Below are 20,781 nucleotides of genomic sequence, written 5' to 3' on the forward strand. Positions count from 1 at the left end.
AATTTAGTATATCTAAAGAATATAAGAACTTAAATGAAACTCAATTGATAACTTCATCAAATTTTACGATAGTGCGATATTTTCCTTTTTACAATCTTAGTAAAGATTCTTTTCCTAAACAAAATCGTTTAATAATATTTGATATTTTTTACGAATTAGAGAAAAATCTAGATTATCATTCTTTATAAAAATATTTATATATCTCATACGGTAAAATTATATATTGACGCTTTCAAATGGAGCGCGCATATCTCTAGTCATGTATCTCTTTGAAAAGATTTCTTCATGACGATTCATCGAGGAATCGTGGCGGAATCTTAGTCAGTAATCGGTATCGCTTATGCGCGGGATCAATCTTATTGAAATGCGACCAGTCATGAATAGTTAATCAATCTTGGACTGAAATCGTTTATCAATTTAACCGGGACACGGCAACAATCTATATTGTAATCTTTAGTGATTTTTCAAGAATTCACAACATGAGACAAGGAGGATGGCCATGACCAATACATCGTAAGTTTTATTTTCTTCGATGTCTCGTAGAATGAATGGCGTTTGTAGAAGACATAATGGAACCGAACAGATATCGTGGATGGAATCGACGAAGAAATATATATAGATATCTAATATTCTACAAAACGTTATTTAAAAGCGGAAAGTTGAACTTTTACAATAATCCAGATAAAAGAAAGGGAAAGAAAGAGCCAAATCGGAAAAGTAGTTGGTGATCACGATGGTTTTATGTTTCTCCCTTGATTTTTTCCATATATACATCATTCAATATATATTAGTCGTCCTTCTATTTAATACTGAGTACTTTTTCTACCGCATCTGTATGATTAAACACTGACAAACATTTCAAGTGTTTGAAGCTTCACGAGCTATGAGAATATAGGACAAAGAAGAGGTGCCCTGGGAGAGTGAAGTTAAGCAGTTTCAACGGGTTCCTCGCCGCGCACGCGGAAGGGAATAATTTTTCATTTTTAACGGTGACCTCTCTTTTCGTGTGCATTAGACAAGTTTCTACGTGGAAGCATTATGGGATCCAGGATGGGATCTAAAATGTAAGTAATTCACATGGATACGTTTTGTACGTTTATTTCCAAATTTTTACCATTCTCTTTCTCGTTTGTCGGCCACGCTGCGTGTAACGAGTAAGAGGGTTAACGAATGATCTTATGAATAATTGCATATTTGTACAGTTAAATTCTGATAATATAGAATAGAAATTTGCAAATACGTTTGTCGTCGATTTTTAATTTGATTTGAATTTTCGCAATTTTTGAACTATTTTCCTTTAATTTTGCAAATCATCAATTGTAATTCTCTCGTGTTTACAAACGAATTTAACTGAAACATATGTCTGTGAAGATGCGGTTAATATTTTCAGTCATGAATTGTCTAAAAATAATATTTTCATACTCTGTGATTAAGATGGATCAATATGTGGAACGTGTATATATATTATTTATCACGTTTCGCAAACGAGGACATATCGTGATCGTTTTTATCTTGTCAATTTTTTTTATAAATATCGTTCGTTTAATCGATGCGCTAATAAAACGTACTTTCAATATTTTCGTGGGACAAAAAGAATAGTGACACGCATCTTCCTGCGGTCGATGATTTCTCTCTCTCGAAAAAAACTCTGTTATGATTATTGCGATAAGCGCTTGGAAATGATGGCTAGGTTTGAAGATCGTGTTATGCTAAATTGGTAATTACAACGCTTCTTTGTTGCATTGAATTATGGGGATAATTGGCGCAAGGATGAATAGTGAAATGAGTCGAGAAACTGACTGATACGTACTATACTAACATGTATGTATCATATAATTTATTTCGCATTATTCAAATTTCCATAATATTTATTTTTATCGCATTATCTATATGCGATAATTTCGGAAAATTATTTCTTTTGAGTTTCATATCAAAATTCACTGAATAAAACAGCGTTTATAAAATTTTATTTTATAAAAATTCAATTAAAGACATATATATTGCAATTTTAAATTAATTTCATCATTTTCTTTCTAGTTTTTTATCGATGGTTATCACGTAATAAAGATAGGCATTCATAAGTCAAAGTTCGTTAACCATCTGGCCAAATACGCTAAAATTGAATGGAAATCAGGGCACACTAGTTAGGTTCATTTATCTTGTCATTATGCTTCATTGATTAATTCGTGCAAGAAATTATTAGTGTGGAAATTAACTTTCAAAATGTTTATAAAATTTAATTTTTTTTTAAATTAATAAATTAAATTTATTCCTATTTAATATATAATTAATTTTCAATCATATTAATTTACATGTTCCGTTTGTGATCTCTTCTTTTCATTTTTTTTTTGTTTGATTTTATTTTTGATTATATTTTTTGTTTCGTTTTAATTGAATAATATGAGTGATTCAATACAAAATTGTATAATTTTATTTAAGTGAAACATTGATAAAAGAATTAAAAAATGTGACTTGAACGAAATAAAATAAATAATTTTTTTTCTCCAATTTTCATAAAGTATAATTTTTCAAAGAAATAATTGAGTTCGCCCCGATTTTTCTTTGTTTATTTATTTTATTGATCGTCTCGTGTAGATAAAATTTTTGTATTAATCGAAGATAAATATTTAATATGATGAATGTAGTTCACGATATGCATTGCACAAAGACAAAAAATGATTGATGCATACTTTATTGAAGATTTGATTTATAATTAGAATTAATTTAATATGGATATGTATTCGAAAATGTAATCATGGATCTTATTCTATTTTTGGATTAGTGTTTTAAGCTCCGTTCCAAATTGACAAAACAATTTCTTAACAAAGCGAGAATTATCTTCCATGAAATTTTTAATATAATAAACCTATTTATTTTTGTAGAAATTTTGTATTTTTATGTATTTTTATTTTGTATGATTATGATCGATTTTATTATATTAAAAAAGATTATCAAAACGACTGATTTTCTTATATAAAATATTAAATAATTACGATTTATCAATTGTCACCATATAAATATATTATCATTTGTTTAATGAATGCAGCTTTTCTTCAATGATCATGATAAAAATTTATTGTTATCTAATTTATTTTTTTCTATCCCCATCAAAATGTTTTTTTTAATTGGGTCAACAAACGTTATTTGAGTCTACAAATTGAAGTAGTCTATAAATTGAAGTAGTCTACAAATAATGATTAACTTTCTCATGTTTTTCTTTTTGTTTTTATTTAAAAAATTTTTTTTTTATTATTTATTTTTTATTATTTTTTTATTATTCGTATCTGAATTTTAATATATGATGTAAGAAAAATTTGTAAAAATGATCGAGTTTGTATCAATTACGAAAGAAATTACTTATCGAATGTTCAATAAATCATATTCAAATAATTCATATTCAAACAATTATCACTAAATAACGTGATTATGTTTTTTTATTATATTAAAATACAATATTACAAAAAATTACAATTATTTACGAAAAAAATTATAATCCGTACTTATTTTTTTTACATTTCTTAACTATCATATTGTTAAAAATAATAAGAATATCCTCATCTTTTCATGTAAGGCAATCATAATTTTTAACTTACTTTTATTACAAAATATTTAATACGATACAGTACAAGATTCCTTCAGTTACGGGGTCTATGGATCAATTTCAAACGTTATAGTTAAAAAGTGTACGAACGCAATTGTGTATTTATCGATATCGATGATACAATCGGAATGATAGCTTACACATATCCAATTGAAATGTACTAGCACATAAAAAGAGAGAAAAAATTATTATAACAAAATTTATCAAAAAAACTGAAATCCAAAAATTAAAATTGAAATTTATTATAAATTCCACTTCTTATATATTCATTTCTCATAATCACAGCAATAATAATAGCAGTCTTCCGTTATTCCTGTTCATTATTTTTTGACTAATAATTCATCAATAAACAAGTTTTTTTTATTTTATATATTTAATTCCAATTTCTTCCATCCATTTTTTATTCTCATAATCTATTAAAACAAAATTTTATCGTAAAAACCAATTTCATTTAAATTCGTCATTATTTTATTTTTTCCATCGATTCGCCGGAACATAACGGATGAAACGGGAAATCGGACCAGACAGATCGCCAGAGATCAACGAAAATGGACTGCTGATATCGGCTTTCAATTTTGTCCGATCGAATCCTGGGTAAAAACCGATTTTTTTCCATAGACCAGTTGCACATAACGGTCGATGTAACAATAAACCGTCGTACGTTAGTTGCAACTAAGCTGTCGCATCCGGTCTAAGCCGGCGTAAACCAGTTTTATTTGATTTTTCTCCGGTTGTTTTCGATGAACTGAATAAGACAAAAATACACACACATGAGTAAGTATGAGTGTGAGCCGTGCACGTTTCGTCTTATCGGCCGTGTTATCTATCGATGTGTGTCAACCGCGGGAAATTGTGCATGCACGATTTTTTTCTGCCCACGTGAACAATTATATTCGAAGACGAAGGAAAACCCGCCACTTTTCAAAATATAATCGCTGCGCGCCACGCCGCAGAATAGTAGCGGGACGTTTGACCCGACGATTTTCTTCCTTTGTGTAGCGATATTTTTAGAGATCGTTTTTTGAAGTTGCCATTTTTGTCACGAGGTGTTTTATTTAGAAAGCGATGTTTCAGTATTTCGGTTTTTAACAGCATTTTTAAAATGATTTGTGATTTGATAATTGTAACTTTTTAGTAACTTTTTATTAATCAATTATAATTATTTTTGTATAAAATTTTATAATGAATATTTTGAGGCAAAGAATTGAATATTTATTCCACTCATTTGTATCGTATGTTTATTACATATTAAACATTTCTTTGATATTTTCAAGATTTTAACATTTTAGTATTTTTTTCTTTTAAGTTTTTGCAGAATCTTAGATCAAAATCTAGAAATAAAATATTATGTTTGTTTTAATTTATCAAAAATGACTTTTTGCATAATTCGAGGAAGAGATTGTATTATTTAGATATTATAAAAGGATGTAAAAGATAGCGATTCGAGGAAGATTGGAGAATACTGAATATTTAGAACATTTCAAAATTATAGTTTGCAATTGTGATTATTTGGTTTGACGTGTTTTATATTAGCAAGACGATAATGAATAACATCCCAGTCTTTTTAACCATAGGCGAATGGTTAACAAAATATTTGAAGTTATATTTGATAATTCTGAGATTTGTCACTTCGTGGCAAATAATAAGTTATGTTTATTTTAAGGAGATGATTAATTTTTATTTATATAATTTATATTTCATTAATTTAATTATATTTATAATTTTTCTCAATTTTTTAATAATATTTTGAATATTTAAACAAATAATGAGTAAGAGACAAGAAAGATAATAATTTTTCAATGTCATTTTTTTAATTTTAAAAAACGATTCGAGTAATTGAAAGAATTATATCAAGAAGAACAAAACTAGATAATTTTTCAAAATTATAAATTTTGCGAAAATGGCGGTTAAACGATCATTTAATAGCGGCTATAAGCTCAAGGACCGACATAATGTTCTTCAAAGATTATGTAATTGCCAGATACGATCAGTAATTAGATAGTTTGAAAAGGTACAACTGTTAAAACCCGGAATTTTAGTAATTAACCGATACCTAGTAAACCGTGAAGCACGTATTCCGGATATTTTACGTAACATAAGCACTTTCTGCATTGAATGTTTCTAAACATTGCTTCATTAATCACAAACTATGATTATGATAATTCATAATGAATTTCCAATTTTTTTCTCTAAATAGATAGATCATTGCGTAACAATCTGTCCATTTATCACTTCTTTTATTCCCTATTCTAACATCGAGCATGAAATCGAAATAAACAAAATTAACAAAACCATCGAATAAGTTACTCGAAATATATTTCTATTCCATCAACGATATTTTATCATTTTTCAAACATCTTTATCACCTGGTTATTTGTATACATAAAGCCTGCATGCCATAAGTTTTCGAAGTGGACTGTGGTTATTTCATGGCGGACGACGGTATTTCACGTGAAAGCTGCATGGCACGATCTGACATGGTAGAACTAGTGTGGCTTGCTGATCGGAAAGACCAGAACTTAAGAAGGACCGAACCTTCCCCTCTCCGTTCTGTTTCACTTCTCCCACTGCCCCTTCGATGGTCAACGGGGACAGAGGCAGAAAGTCTGTGGCATACGTTTACCTTGGAAGATAGTTGCTGCAGCAACAGAACAGTCTGTGGTCGTTTGACGATGTGCTATATTGCCATTTGACACGTGTCGATTCGCGATTTTTTTACTTAATCGTGGTCGCGAAATTAACTAGTCACATATAATTAATGGGCATTTAAAAAATGGCGTAGGCGATTCGTGAAAGGAAAATGAAAACCGGCTGAACACCTGTTTCATACATGATACTTTGTTTCGAGTACATTGAGGAAGGGAACGCGCAATTTAATCGTGAGTTCAATTTCTTTTGAAATACAAAATATATTTTATCGAATATATTTTTGGGAATATCGTTTCTATAAATTCTGAAATCCTTCGATTCAATTCTTTGTAAATTTTGAAATCTATAATTCGATGTTTAATTTTAAATTTCTTATTATAAATGAAAATCATCTGAATGAATGAATCATGATCGTCATTGCAATATATACGGAATTTGATCTAGATTCATTTATTTCTTGTTTGTTAATTTAAAATATTGACAAATGAATATAATTATGCTTTTCGTTTAGACGCTACTGTAAAATTGTGTCACATTCGTTGGAGACCTGGTCGGATTCAATTGTAAGTTGAATTAAGAAGAATAGAGATCAGATGGAAGCGTTTAAGTTGTTGGTTACAATTGAACGCACAATTGAACTGCGTTTCAAGGTAGATACGATTAGGTTTATTATTCTTTATTTATTTATTGCCTTTGTTGCATTTGTTTGGTTCCATCTCATTTCGGTTAGATTACAATTGATGTACTTTAATTCATTTGAGTCGATCCCCTATGGATCATGATAATTAATAAGAGAAAAATATTTAAATCGTATCGTAAAAATCTTTTATGAATTTATAAAGATTAAAATGTAAAAATTTATCGAAAAAAGATTTTTAAATATTTTTGTCGTTAATCATATGTAACAGAATTATTCGTATAAATTGATTGGGACACAATGTGAAAAAAATTAAGAACGTTAAAAAGATTACTAACAGTAACACAATATGGAGTATCACGTAGACTTCTTTATGAAGAATTAGAAATTCCGTCGAGTCGTTTAAATTGTAAAATATATGTTAATCTTGCCATGCTTGAATAAACTAACGTGAAATTACGCACGAAGGACGTATACGATCTGATCAGCTGTAATCTATTCTTTACTTGAACGACGTATACTTTGACAATATTTTACGTGCAACAATGTTAAACAATGTACCGTATTTTTACCAATTATCATCTTCGAATTTTTTTATATGTAAAAATTATGAATGAACGTCACGGAAAATGACATTGAATTATAAAGAAAAGAAAAAGAACAATGTTATAATTAATAAAAAAAGAATATATATATAAAAATTCTGTTCGATCATAATTATCCGTTCTTCATTTTAAATCTTTCACGCGCATGTTGCAATAATCGCAATTTATTTATCCTGAAATTTCTACAAGAATAAAAAAAAAACGGAATTACATATATGCGGGTTACATATGGGCGATAAATAACAATAAACAGGATGATTTACGACGATACTACAGAATTTGCTCATTTTCCATGGCATCATCCGCATCCATATTTATCCAGTGAGATTGAAGGGCAGTTACAATTCATTACATTTCCACCTTGAAACGTTAAATGGTCATCGTACACTTGGTACATAGGGAAAGAGATCGTCAAGGTTTGTCATGAACGGCATATAAATGTCGCCAATGGAGACGTGAAACACTTTCAGTTCTTTTGTCTCTATTAGAAAGTCAATGGCACTCTGTGTGGAAAGATCGTTTTTAAATAAACATTATTAACATCAATTAATAATGAATCTTTGATAGAAAACAAATTTTTTTTTTTCACAAATCGTGTGATCATTCGAAGAATCGCTGAAAAAATAATCAACGAAGACGAGTTAAAAAATGAATCAAAACGCCAAAAAGAATTGGTAAGTTCGGTTACTTTCGATAAGAATCCATACATGAGAAGTTCGATGACGCGTTCGTTTTCATGTATATACAAGTGGGATGATGTGAACGCCTCCGTTTGCACTGGTTTTTCCTCTATCTCTGTTTGGTGTCCAGTCGCTTCGAAGCCAGTAGAAAATCGAGATTCGCCGAGAGCAGTTGAACGTGATCGCGCGCTACAACAAACGAGCACGCGGTCATCTCGTTTACGATTTATCGGCATTTATCGGTGGACCTTAAACGCGAACATCTAGTTTCATCAGAATTTCAGGCAACGGTTAATTTTATATCAACGATTTCTTTCGCCATAACGGCGATTATGACTACCCGAGAATAAGGATCACGATTTCTCTTGGTAGATCGTTCGTTTCTGTAGCAAAGCTGATTGGATAGCAAGCGTGAAAGTCCTGTTGGCAACTGGTTTTTCATTTTCTTTTTTCATTTTTTTTTCTCTTTTAGTTTTCGATTTCTCTTTTTTTTTCGATCGTGTTCGATACTTTTATGTAATATTACTCGTGCAGAATTGCGTTGTTCCCGCGTGTTTTACGCAAGCCATTTGAACGACGACTTGATCCAGGATATAGGATCAATGAGGAAACATTGCCCACGGATCAGGCATAATTCTCAAATCTCTGTGTTTGTAGGCTAGACGACGAGAAGGACAATATGAGGCTATTTTGTGCGCAAAATGACGACGAATCGTCGACGATGAACACCAAAGATGGCTCCAGAGGTAACGTTCTCTTGTTTTCACGGTTTTCATAATTTTTGCTCTGAACTTGATGATTTTAAACATGATATTTGACAAAATAATCTTTGAAACGTAGTTCACAATTTCTTATTAATCATCTTATTATTATACCTTGAATTGCTGAAATGCTAATTAGGTAATAAAATTCAGAAATAATTCTTATTGCAAAACATATAGATATGCAAATTTGTAAAGTGTATATTAATTTTATTACTGTGCAATATAAATAAACACGTAACATAGGAAAATTATTTGTTCACGTTGAATTAAATGAATTAAAAATTTGTGTTTAAAAATTTAAAAATTTAAAGAAAAATTATTATTTCCTCAATATATAAATATATCATTCTTGATCAAATCAGATCGCAGATGAACCGCTATATTAATTATCATGTCGATTAATCGTGTGTCAGGCCACCGACACGATTTGTTCATCGCGTCTGTTGGTCTTAATTAATCATAACTCGAGTTAATCATTTACCATCGTGTGCCGCCTGTTGCTCGAATCGCATGATAAGAACGTGTTCGAAGAATAACGATTTTCCGCTTATTCCACTTTTCCTTAAACAATTTATTCCGTTTGACTCGTTTCAAAGAAAAAACAAAAGATACTTAACATTCACTTAGTGACGCTGTTCATTAACAATACCTAAATCAATTAAACTAAATGAATTAGAATGAGGTTTCTAGTCAAAGTTTAACCCAAGCGTAACGCGACAACTTCCGTTTGACCGACGATAAGGAAGCACGAAAAAGAAAATGAGAATTCGTTTTAGCGATGACGAATCGTTCGTATATCTGATTTAATTAATTTTCGGTCGTGAAACGAAACTCGTCGTAATTTAAAAGGAAATTATCTTTGCGCACGAAGCAAGAAGGATCACATTCTTCTCCTTTCCATTTTTTTCTTATTTTTTCCATTTTTTCGCAGTTCCACGAGAGAAATATCATTATATGTCAACAGCAGATTTTCACCGTGAAATCTATTTGCACTAAAGATGAAGAGTTTCGCGTATTCCATTCTTCCTCTTTCATTTTCTTCCTCGAATATGGAAATTTTCGAGTAGATGAATCGAACGATATCGTTGATCGTCGGGAAATGATATTTTCGCAGGGGGAAGGAAGCAGGAAGTGGATCGCTTCGGATACTATCAAATGATCATGTTCGCGATAATCAGCCTGCCTCTGTTCTTGTCAGCAGGATTCACGCTTGCCTACGTATTTACAGCCGGGGAAGTTAAATACAGGTACGTTACCACTGATGCAACCTGTGATTCGATCGGTGATATCTATTTTTTTTTCTCCTTCATTTTTTCCTTGTATATTTTCGCATAATTTATCATGTGTATTCGCATCTCTTTTGAATCGTGAATCGTTCGTCTCAAGGTAGACAGCCGTTTATGGACGAGTAAATTCTGGAGAGTAGGCTTGAATAATGCGCGGCGATCAAATACAATCAGCGAGGAATAACCTAATCTACCGCGACCACGAAGATTGATCGAACATCGAAATTATGTAATCGATTACTTTATTAGCAATCCGTTAATCCTTTCGCGGTAGACGAGAGTTGAGCGCTTGCAATGATCGGTATGAACAATTTTAGCGCGTTTAAAAAGAAATTATCACATTCTTTGATAAATTTAACGTTTATTATTGGAATAAGGATATTTTACGCAAATTGAAAAATTTTTGATCGTAATATAGGCAAGACAATTGATAAAATAATATTCAAATTGTAATCATCTTATTTTAACTTTTAAATTAAATAACAAATATTATTATATATTATTATATAACAGTATATTTAATTATTTATTCTTGAATTTGATTTTACGTATGAAATGAATTTGTGAAATTGATCATTTATTTCATATGCAAAATCCTAATATTTTATTTTGAATATTTTATGTCTTTTTGCATATCATTTTGCAGATTTATGTTCATTTACATTTTCTATGAATGCATAAATATCCGTAGTCTAGTCGTTACAGAATAAAATATCCTGGAATACGTGGAAATGTTAATCGTTGGCAAACTAAACGAAATTAAATTAAATTAAATTAAATTAAATTAAATTTATGAAATTTTCTTTTGATTTTTTAATTTTTAAAAATTTTTTAAAAAATTTTTTTAAAAAACTTGACGAATAATAATAATACGTTATAATAGATATTTTAATAATAATAATATCTCTTTTTTCAATCTGTTTTCATAACTTAAAAAAAATGTTCTTTAATATATAATCATTTGACAGGTGTACGGTGCCAGGATGCGAGAATTCATCGAACACGCAATTCAACGTGCCTTGGATGATTGATTCCGTCCCGGATGTATCCGAGACATCCAAATGCATCCGTTATGTCGTACAAAATCACACAGGGGCGTGCACAAACGAAACTTTCAGTAACGTTACCAAAAGTTGCGATTCGTGGATCTACGATCCATCCGAGAATACGATTCAAAGCGAGGTAAAATGTTGTTTTAATCCTTTGATCGATTAAAATTAACCAGCTCGAAACAACGTTCACGTTATTCGTTATTCTATCGTTACAGTGGGACATCACCTGTGACACCAATCGATGGAAACTCACTCTTGTGGGTACGGTAAATAACATCGGTCAATTCGTCGGGCTGATCTTCGCCGGCTACATATCAGACAGGTGAGAAATAATGACATCGAAATTTACTCGAAGGATCCTTAATTAGCCTCTATTAGATCGGATCGGATCCAGGAAATGGGGTTCTTGGTACGAACCGGATGTCTAACCACGTTCGATCGAGGAAGGGTGTGAAATAGAGGTTTTTCGATAGGTGTAACGTTTCAGTGGAGAGGATTCGATCGGATTCAACAGGTCGTTGATGTCCATCTATCGAAATCCTCTCGTAAAACGTGATAAAAATATCAGAGATGGTTAAGATTGTCGATAATCCGGTGAAATCGAAATGTAGGAAACCGAGCGGTGTGATCTATGAACTTTTTCCCGGATCCATCCTACGTAGCTCGAATTTGAGGATGCTCGGTTTTTACACCGTTTTATGGCACGTACTCAAGAGTCACCAGGGAATCGGAAACTATGAACGGACGAGACTTTCACGAGTTGGATCGCAAATTCTAATTCGAAGTCGGGGAATACTTGAGAGATCGTCCAGAGGGGGGAATGTATTTAAATGAAACTGTACTTTGGACCAACTTCCCGAGATCTATGATAACGATTCGAACTTGGCGGTTGTTTCTCGAGACACCCTCGTTTTCGAGGCAATTTCTCGTACCGATGTCAAAAATCTTCTCGATTCGTATAGATCGAAAAACATCGTTCGCCGAAGAGTTTCAAAAGTTTTTTATTCGTCGACGATAAGAAGTCGAAGAATCACCGTCGTCGCGAAACTTGTCCGCTTATATACGATTCTGTTACTTTTCAGATATGGAAGACGCACGATACTGACGCTCACCACATCCCTGAGCGGAATCAGCGGCCTGATACATTCCTTCTCCGTGAATTATTGGATGTTTCTCGCGTTCGAATTTATCGACGCGACTGTCGCGGCCGGTATCTACAGCGCTGGATTTATTTTAGGTGAGTTAATAACGAGGCAAAGTAAGGGAAGATGTTGGACGTGAATAATGCTGGTATAAATAACGGTCATGTTTCACATGCCAACGACTACTCGATGCAGGAACCTTTCGATATCGAAAAACGTAACCGAAGGTAACCGTAACCATGGTCGGTTCTCTGGTTTGCCATTGCCACGCCTGTAATTCCTTCGATATTTCATTCGTATGGGATATAGTGTACTTCGGAGCATACTGCTTGGAATAATTCTAATAATTTTACGATATATCAGTGAAACATCTATTTCGTACGATTTCATTAAAGAAACCGATTTCTCGTGAATCAGAGTCAATGTTGATCGATTTTCAGGAATGGAGATGGCGGGGGTAAGAGGCAGAGTATTAGCCAGCACAATTATCTGCTGCATGTTCGCAGTCGGTGAGATGTTACTCGGATTGATAGCGATGTGGCTTAGATCATGGCGATTGATCCTTCGCATGGTGTACGGACCGGCATTGCTGGCCATCTTATTGCCGCTCCTTATCCCAGAATCAGTCAGGTAATTTTACTTGCTTGAGCGCTTAATTCGCATTGTCCGGGGGCCTCGTTAACGATCTCGAAAAAAATTTCTTCAAACGAGCCAGAGAAGTAGCGTATCACATTCATACGTGTTCGATTGATTAACCGATGAACTTTTCACGTCATTATCATATTTAATTGGATCCGGTTCTCTTTTTCTCTTTGATTAATTAACGCGTATACCGCGTAGGCCGCTTATAATCTTAGGTTCATATCATTTTAGCGAATCACTTTTTTATCTCGTTCCTTTTTTTTTTGTGTACGCTATAGGTTATCGATAAAGCGTGTCCTATACAAGCGTAAAAACTATCGTTTTCCCCTTCGAACATTACTGTAGAAAAAAAAAATGAATGAACAAATAAAAAACACACACACACACACACACAATGATGCCATTTTAAAGGTGGCTATTGGCGAATGGGAAACAGGAAAAGGTGGAGAGTATATATCGAAAAATGGCGCGTATAAACGGGCTTCAAATCTCGGAAGAGGCGATCGGAGCGTTCAAAGATTTGAACATGGTGAAGACTGAAAAGGTATGACGAAATGACAATTTTTATTATGACAATTATATTTTAAATAAAATCGAATTAAATTAATTACGCGTGACTAAATTTATCTTATTTTTCAGACGGAACAAATAGTGATGAAAAATGATGAAAAGAAATCACCGATTATGCAAATATTGAATAGCTCAGTGATGCTCACTCGGCTGTTGGTGTGCTCGTTTTGCTGGTTGACGAATACTTTCGTCTATTATGGATTATCGTTAAACTCGGTGGCTTTCGCTGGTGACAAATACGTTAATTTTATATTGGTCGCCATTGTGGAAATCCCGGCTTACTTTTTGACCTGGTTTCTGACCGATTATATCGGCCGTAAAACTACTCTCTCCTCGTCTTTCTTGCTAAGCGGAGCTTTTTGCCTGGCTATACAATTCGTACCGACAGGTAAACAGAGATTCATCTTTAAAATTCCTCACTTGTAATTTACAGCGCTATGAACACTTTTGATTAATTACGAAAAGACGTTAAATATCGATACATTGATTTTTTATTATTTATTCCAGATTCATTGAGTTTTCTACCATTGATTCTGTACATGGGCGGGAAATGGTGCATTACGATGTCCTTCTCGACGATTTACATTTATACAGCGGAACTGTTTCCCACAAACTTGAGACATTCCCTCCTTGGAATTTGCAGCATGACTGGCCGCATGGGGTCAATATTGTCACCGCAAACTCCTCTTTTGGTGAGTCGACTACCGCAAGAATGTACATCGCGAAGACCGATACGGACCGCTTGTTGATTGTTTGCATACAACTTCAAACAGTGACAAAGATTCTCCGATATATCTTTACATACCATTTATCTTTTGTGTAACTTTATTTATGTTGCATTATGAAATCGTTACATTGATTGTTGATTGATTATCATCCATTCAGGAGATATTATATTTTTTATTTTCCAATCAAAATGTTATATTGGCTAAGATTCCGTTTATAAAAACAATTGCTACAGAATAGTTAGTTTTTTTTTTTTTGATCCATTTACAGTTATTTTTATGTCACAGGCACAATTTATGCCCGAATTACCATTGATACTCTTTGGATGTATGGCGCTATCCGCGGGACTACTCTCTTTGTTCTTCCCGGAAACATTGGGGACGAAACTTCCGGATACGGTGTGGGAGGCAGAGAATATCGGTAAAGAGCAGCAGAAGCAGGAATTGCAGGATTTGCCGTCTTAAGAGCGGACGAATATACCGGGACGAGTTATAAATTCGACACGAAAAAACTTATAAAACTGGAAGAAAGAAGGAAAAAAAGAAAAAAACCAACGAGACAGAAGAGATGAGAATTAAGAAGAAATCAAATTGAAAAAAAAATGAAAAAAGCAAAAGAAACGTAACATTGCAGCAATGGCTTTCAGAAGTTTCCCTTTCTTCCGGCATGAAAACTATCGACCGTGACTATTCGCTTCGCGGTTTGAAAGCTCGCGAGAGAGAGGCAAAAAAAAAGAGAGAGAGAGAGAGAGAGAGATGAAACGAGAGAGAGAGATAAAACTCCGGAAGTGAAGGGAGCTTACTTCTATATATGTATGTATAATACCTACAGAATATTTGCTTGCCTTTGAAATTGACATAGTTCAATCGCGATCAATTTGCCATAAAATCGACTAGTTACAAAGAGTCGGCGAGTTATCGATTGTAGAGGAAATGATAGGAGGATGAAAAAGTTTACCCCGAGGGAAAATTGGCATTATGTCGGTAAAGAAAGTTCGGAAAATTGAAAGGTCGGAAAAATTTGAAACATCATGGAAATTTAATTCAAGAGATGATTTTTTCTTGTGGTAAAAAGATGAAATTATAGCTCTCAAAAAAAAAATTCTTGTGAATAGTTATAAATTACATAAGATATGAAAAAAATGTTCAAAATATATGATATATCTTTTTATTTTGATAATTAATAGTCATTATTCTATCAAGTATATTTGAATTCATTTTTAATTTTAGAAGATAAAAATTGATGTCAATAACTGCAATTTTATATTATTATTATATGAAGATTTATATCATATTCGACATATTTTTTAAATTTAAAAAGTAATAATAAAAATATTTACATTTAAAATATGTTATTAATCTTATTAATTGTTTTAAAAAATCATGTTTGAAATTTATTTTATTCAATGAAACGAAATCTTCTTCCTTTAAATAAAAAAAAAATTTATTGTTTTTAGATTTCATTTTCGTAAATCCATGTCATGAATGATATATTTTCTGTCCAAAGATTACATGAAATATCAGTATTTTATCAGTACATATTCTGTTATAAGATAAATTATATTTATTTTTAACATCTTATAAAATGAATTACGATATTTTACTTTACATTGTCGATTTGAAGTGTTATCTTTGTTAATGTTTGTTAAATTTGTTTTCAGTTTTAACAGTTTAAAAGTTCGTAAAATGTTAATTAAAAATATTTTCTGCGCTTTAGAAAAGTGCTTCAAAAATGGAGAATACTTGGAGAGCAATTGACGAAGTGACTGAAAAACATTGCTTTTATATAAAAATTGACATACACAATTATTATTGACCCCCTTTTTATCCGACAAATAATGTTACAATTTCCAAATATCGGAATATATAACAAAATATCGATACATTGTATCATGCACAATTTACTTTGCGAGTCTATGTTATCGAGTTATTTATGTATCATATTCTAACAAAAGATAAATTACTTTTTACAGCAGATTTTTATCTGCATGATTAACAACATAATAAATAAATTACATGATATAACAGAGAGCTCGATAGCATAATTAAAGATTACAATACGTGTAAATTTTGAGAAAAGAAATATTTTTAAAAAATTCTTTATTATCACTTGAATTTAAATATTCACAAGAAAATAAAATATATCATATTTATTTCGAAGTGATTTTACATGATTTTATATTTTATAAATTATATTTTTATCCAAATAAAAAGTTATAAATATCTGAAAAGTTTCAAATTTTTCTATATTTTGTGCAAACATCGAAATTTCCTTATAAATGAATAATCATGTTTATTACTTACAATTACTGGATACCGCGCGAGATCATTTCACTTTCCTTTGTTCGTATACGTCATCTGATTAATGAATTTTTAACGCAATTAATTATAGCTCATTGCAGCCAATTAAAGTTATCATTGACGTGTCCATGTTATCAGACGTCAAAACGTCTTCGTATAACGGATAACGCATACATATATATGCACGTCATAGATTATTGTATGATGCTTCTTCCATTTAGGAATGAAAACATAATTATGCTCAGGAATTTACACAGTATTGCTGCATCATGTTCGTAAACATATATATTAATCGGTAATTATATCAGGCCCTGTCTGTATTTTTGATTTAAATATTTCAGAACTATATCGATCATTTTTGTCGTACTGTAAGAACTATAAAGCATCGTGCCATGATAATGCATCATCTAGAAAAGTGAAGTTAATAATAGCAATAATTTATATAAATTTCATATATATATTATATTTACGTGAGGATATTATTATTCTGCACAGGAACGAATGAAGAATTAGATGAATCAATAGACACGATTTATAATACTGATGATAAATTAGCGAATATTAGCATTAATTATAATTATTATTATTATTTTGAGAGCGAATATGCCTATGTATTAAATATCCATGATTTTAAACGAGTACTTCATCGATGAATACTTAGTTAACTGTATGTACAAAGCGTATAGAATAATTATGAGAATTGTATAAGAATATACACGGTGATACACGTCACGGTGCTGTTCCAGAAGATTATGGAGAACGATTGTATCAAGAATGATACTCGTGACGATGGAAATATTTTGTCAGGCTATTTGCAATAGCTCTTATGAAAACTGAACTATTTCAAGTGAGTATTATTAATTTGTTGCCATAGAGTATTAACTGAAATATTATGTAAATATCTACGAATACGGTGATATCTGCGTGATACGAATAACTCACAAGCTTGTACATAGAACGTCGATATCGCGTAAGATATTTCCATCGTGTTGCGAGTCGCAGAATTATATCGACTTCATAAATAATCATATTTGTTAAAATCGAGATAAGAATATTCATATATAATAAGGTATACCAGACATTAATGTAACATAAGATGTATACATAATTCTGAATATACACAAACATTTATGAAATCTTACTTCTTGTTAATATTACCTTCATCTGCCGGAGTTCGAAGTTCTTGCTATACTTTGAAACAGTATCTTGAGAAACTTCTATTTATACATCTAAATGTAATTTATTCTGCATCTAACGTAATTTATTCTTAACCAATTTGTTTTATTTAAATTAAAAAAATCCAATTTCATTCTTTCAATAAGATGTTGATATGGAATTTTTTTGAGAAAATCTAAACGATTTGTTTGTATTTTTTGATTGTATTTATGGAATTTTTTTGGGAAAATCTAAACAATTTCTGTAATTATTTTGATCTCTGGAATCGATTTTCCAAAAATATTTCGTATATATATTAATAGTTTATACTAGAAATAGGATTCACTTAAGAGATTCCATTCAAAAAGAAAGTTGGTACAACTGCCGGATGACTGTCTCTTTGTATCAAATAACTTTTATTCGAAAAATTTTTCTCTTATTCTTATAATTTTAAAAATAATTCAAATGTTTATTTATTTTTTTTGGATTTGTGTAATTATATTTTTTTACATAAAAATTAGAAGGAAAAAAAAACAAAAAAAAAGAAATACCACGACATTAAAGACATTGACGTTTTTGAATATTTCGCATCTGTATTCTCCTGGATTAAATGAAAGTACATACCGCTATTATCTACTTTCATTTGGATAAAATGGAAGGCAAAGTTGGCTTTTGTGATGCATAAAAGAGTTAGATGCGACGCGAGATCCGACGCTTGATATTAAAGTATTAATGCCGCGTAACACCGTTTCCATCCCCGTCCGAGGGGTATTTTAATATAAACGGGGGATTTAGATATTTCACTTTGACAAATTCTCGACCTCCAACAACTGCTCAAAGGAAATTGAAGCTAGCCAACGACTGCAGTAGGGCCCAGTATACGCGATGCGGCTGGTTATTTTATGTTTACAGATGACTCGACATCCCATAATAAATATCGTTGCCCGGTCCACAAATCTTCGGTGCATCGCATTTGTCCCCGTTTCTTTTTTCTTATTCATGAAACCGCGCCGGACGTCCTCTCCTTTTACGTATCTTGGCGCCGTTGGCCACCGTCCCGCCTTAACATTATGAAAATCTCAATAACATCGAGAGAAATATAGCTCCATATCATCCCTTTGTAGGTACAGAACGAAACGTTTTTCTTTAAATATATTCAGAATCAATTTCTGACGAATTCAATTGGCAGAGGAACAACGAGAATCTTAATCAAGCAAATAATAATTATCCGTTCCATTCATCGACTATTTCTATGATACTCAAAGAGATTTTCATACACAAAATTTTCATTTTTAAACGCGAAACACGTTCGAACGAAATCTCGTGATTCGTGCAGACGCGTTATCACAGTATTTCCTTTATTACCATAAATAACGAGAAATAACGAGAACGGAACCAACCGGAGAAACACGTTAATATTCCAATAATATTCGTAATGGATATTCAACATCGGTATTGTTTCGTTCTAACGAGGACGATAAAAATTTCCTCCCTGTTGCCTCGCAATTGTTGCGAATATATCTCTCGATGGAAGAGCCACTCCGAAACGGGGGAATTTAATTAATATAATGCACGCGGATCCGTGGTCGGGTGGTAGTTTCCTTTCATCCAGATCTCTCGATCGGTCGAACCGAGATGAATGCACCACTGTTCACCCCTTGTGAGTCTATAAATCCGGTGGTACGCGGATTCGTGCATCGGATGCATCTTCGACGAGCGCGTATCGTGTTCGCGCACCTATGTACGTACCACCTTCATCCGGGATTAACTACATGTCCGAGGGGTGGTTGGAAGTATTGGAGAGGGGAGGGTATGCTTTCGATTCGGCTACGGTTTCCCGTACAAGCGCGTTTATCGACAACCGCGAGGAAAGAAGAGAGATGGAGGAGAAAAAAAAATGAAAAAGAGAAAAAGAGAATTCCAGACGTGAATAATCCTAGGGAAAAGGTAAAGGCGCATCGATATACGTTTCTTTGTTCGAGGGTAGATACAAGCGGTACCCCTGGTTGCAATCCTCGTTTGAGTTAGTGCTCTACATCTGAGTGAGATGTTGTTATCGATGAGATGTTGTTCCTAAATTCGATTAAATAATTCGATTAATTCTAACTAATAAAAAGAAAGACCAAAATAGATGAAATAATCTTGAAATGATCTTGAATAATCTTTATTCAATTCCTTGTATCTTTATTACGCCTAACAATTTTTCGATGTGTTTTATCCTCGAAAAACCGACCAAGTATTCTTTTTATTACATCTGGTTTCGTTTTTAAAATATTCTCATCGTGTATTTTTCGAAAGGATTGTAGAACTTCAGGATGGAGAATTTCAGATGGAAACGTAGCGGGTTATAGGATTTCCAAAATTTTTAATCTCCGTGCTGCTAAAACGGAAAGTTAAAACAACGATGGTCAATTTTTTTTTTTTTTTTACAGGAAAGCGTTCCCTCCGACCGAGGTATCGATTAAACGGTTGATAGCAATTTCCTGCAGACGGCGGGCCGATTCGTTAACACGAAAATATGATACGGATTTTATTAGCGCGTGAAATGGAAGCGATTTTGTTTCTCGCGCGGTGGCACACTTTTTTCACCGGTGCTCGCGCGATTAACGCCGTGGCCCGCGTATCGTTTCGCGTTGTTACACGGCGCGGAACAGCTGGCCGAAGAGTTCAATTTTTGTCGTGGCGGAACGGGCGACGATTTAATGAAAACACAGGCGGTCGTATTTCCATGGGGAAAAAAACCTTCGACCAAGAACAATTTCACCGTCACCTGGTGAACATATATACCATCGCGACCGAACGAATGGGATAAGAAACGAGCCGACAACCGGAAGATAGATTTCGAGATAAAAAATGGCAAGTTATCCGCGACGCTAATGATTTGTTCTGCGAATTACACGAGTTTCTGGCTTAAAAAAATTACGGGATGAAACGAAGAGACTTTCTATATAGCTTTCTATATAGCTGTCTTT

The 20,781-nt window shown here is 32.5% G+C and overlaps 2 protein-coding genes and 1 long non-coding RNA gene across 20 annotated transcripts in view; 1 reads left to right on the forward strand and 2 right to left on the reverse strand.

Moving 5' to 3' along the window:
* Positions 1–20,781, reverse strand: part of LOC108001153 (zinc finger C4H2 domain-containing protein) — a 243,898-nt gene that overhangs the window by 2,307 nt on the left and 220,810 nt on the right. The window contains exon 1 of one of the 12 annotated variants that reach the window (XM_062081028.1): positions 16,658–19,717. The exons of the other annotated variants lie outside the window; for them this stretch is intronic. The gene's annotated coding sequence lies outside the window, so the exon portion shown is untranslated. Of the gene's footprint in view, positions 1–16,657; positions 19,718–20,781 lie in introns of those variants that run through there. 12 annotated transcript variants of the gene reach the window in all.
* Positions 350–17,790, forward strand: LOC108001149 (solute carrier family 22 member 21). Of its 7 annotated transcripts, none has more exons than XM_017062013.3 (12): positions 353–513; positions 864–1,064; positions 8,830–8,918; positions 10,051–10,183; positions 11,191–11,404; positions 11,490–11,596; positions 12,357–12,511; positions 12,857–13,046; positions 13,470–13,602; positions 13,698–14,016; positions 14,136–14,320; positions 14,642–17,790. In XM_017062013.3, the coding sequence occupies exons 2-12, from the start codon at positions 1,039–1,041 to the stop codon at positions 14,816–14,818; spliced, it is 1,728 nt and encodes a 575-aa protein (XP_016917502.1). In that variant the 5' UTR covers positions 353–513; positions 864–1,038; the 3' UTR covers positions 14,819–17,790. The 7 variants fall into 7 exon arrangements, with proteins under 7 accessions (XP_016917511.1, XP_016917502.1, XP_061936990.1 ...); XM_017062019.3 differs by lacking the exons at positions 353–513; positions 864–1,064 and adding exons at positions 5,328–6,480; positions 6,762–6,900; XM_062081006.1 differs by lacking the exon at positions 864–1,064.
* LOC133666860 (uncharacterized) lies at positions 3,391–8,332 on the reverse strand. The gene is made up of 2 exons (XR_009831619.1): positions 8,200–8,332; positions 3,391–8,107 (listed from the first exon to the last, which is right to left on the reverse strand). It is a non-coding gene; the product is annotated as an uncharacterized LOC133666860 (long non-coding RNA).

This window comes from Apis cerana, linkage group LG10 (genome assembly GCF_029169275.1).
Source record: "Apis cerana isolate GH-2021 linkage group LG10, AcerK_1.0, whole genome shotgun sequence".
NCBI classification, from domain to species: domain Eukaryota; kingdom Metazoa; phylum Arthropoda; class Insecta; order Hymenoptera; family Apidae; genus Apis; species Apis cerana.

Bases quoted from the DNA above. Each gene is read 5' to 3' on its own strand.
- LOC108001149 (XM_017062013.3), top strand. From the start codon at position 1,039: ATGGGATCCAGGATGGGATCTAAAAT. The intron at 13,603-13,697 runs GTATGACGAAAT...CTTATTTTTCAG, and splicing joins ACATGGTGAAGACTGAAAAG to ACGGAACAAATAGTGATGAA. The intron at 14,017-14,135 runs GTAAACAGAGAT...TATTTATTCCAG, and splicing joins TATACAATTCGTACCGACAG to ATTCATTGAGTTTTCTACCA.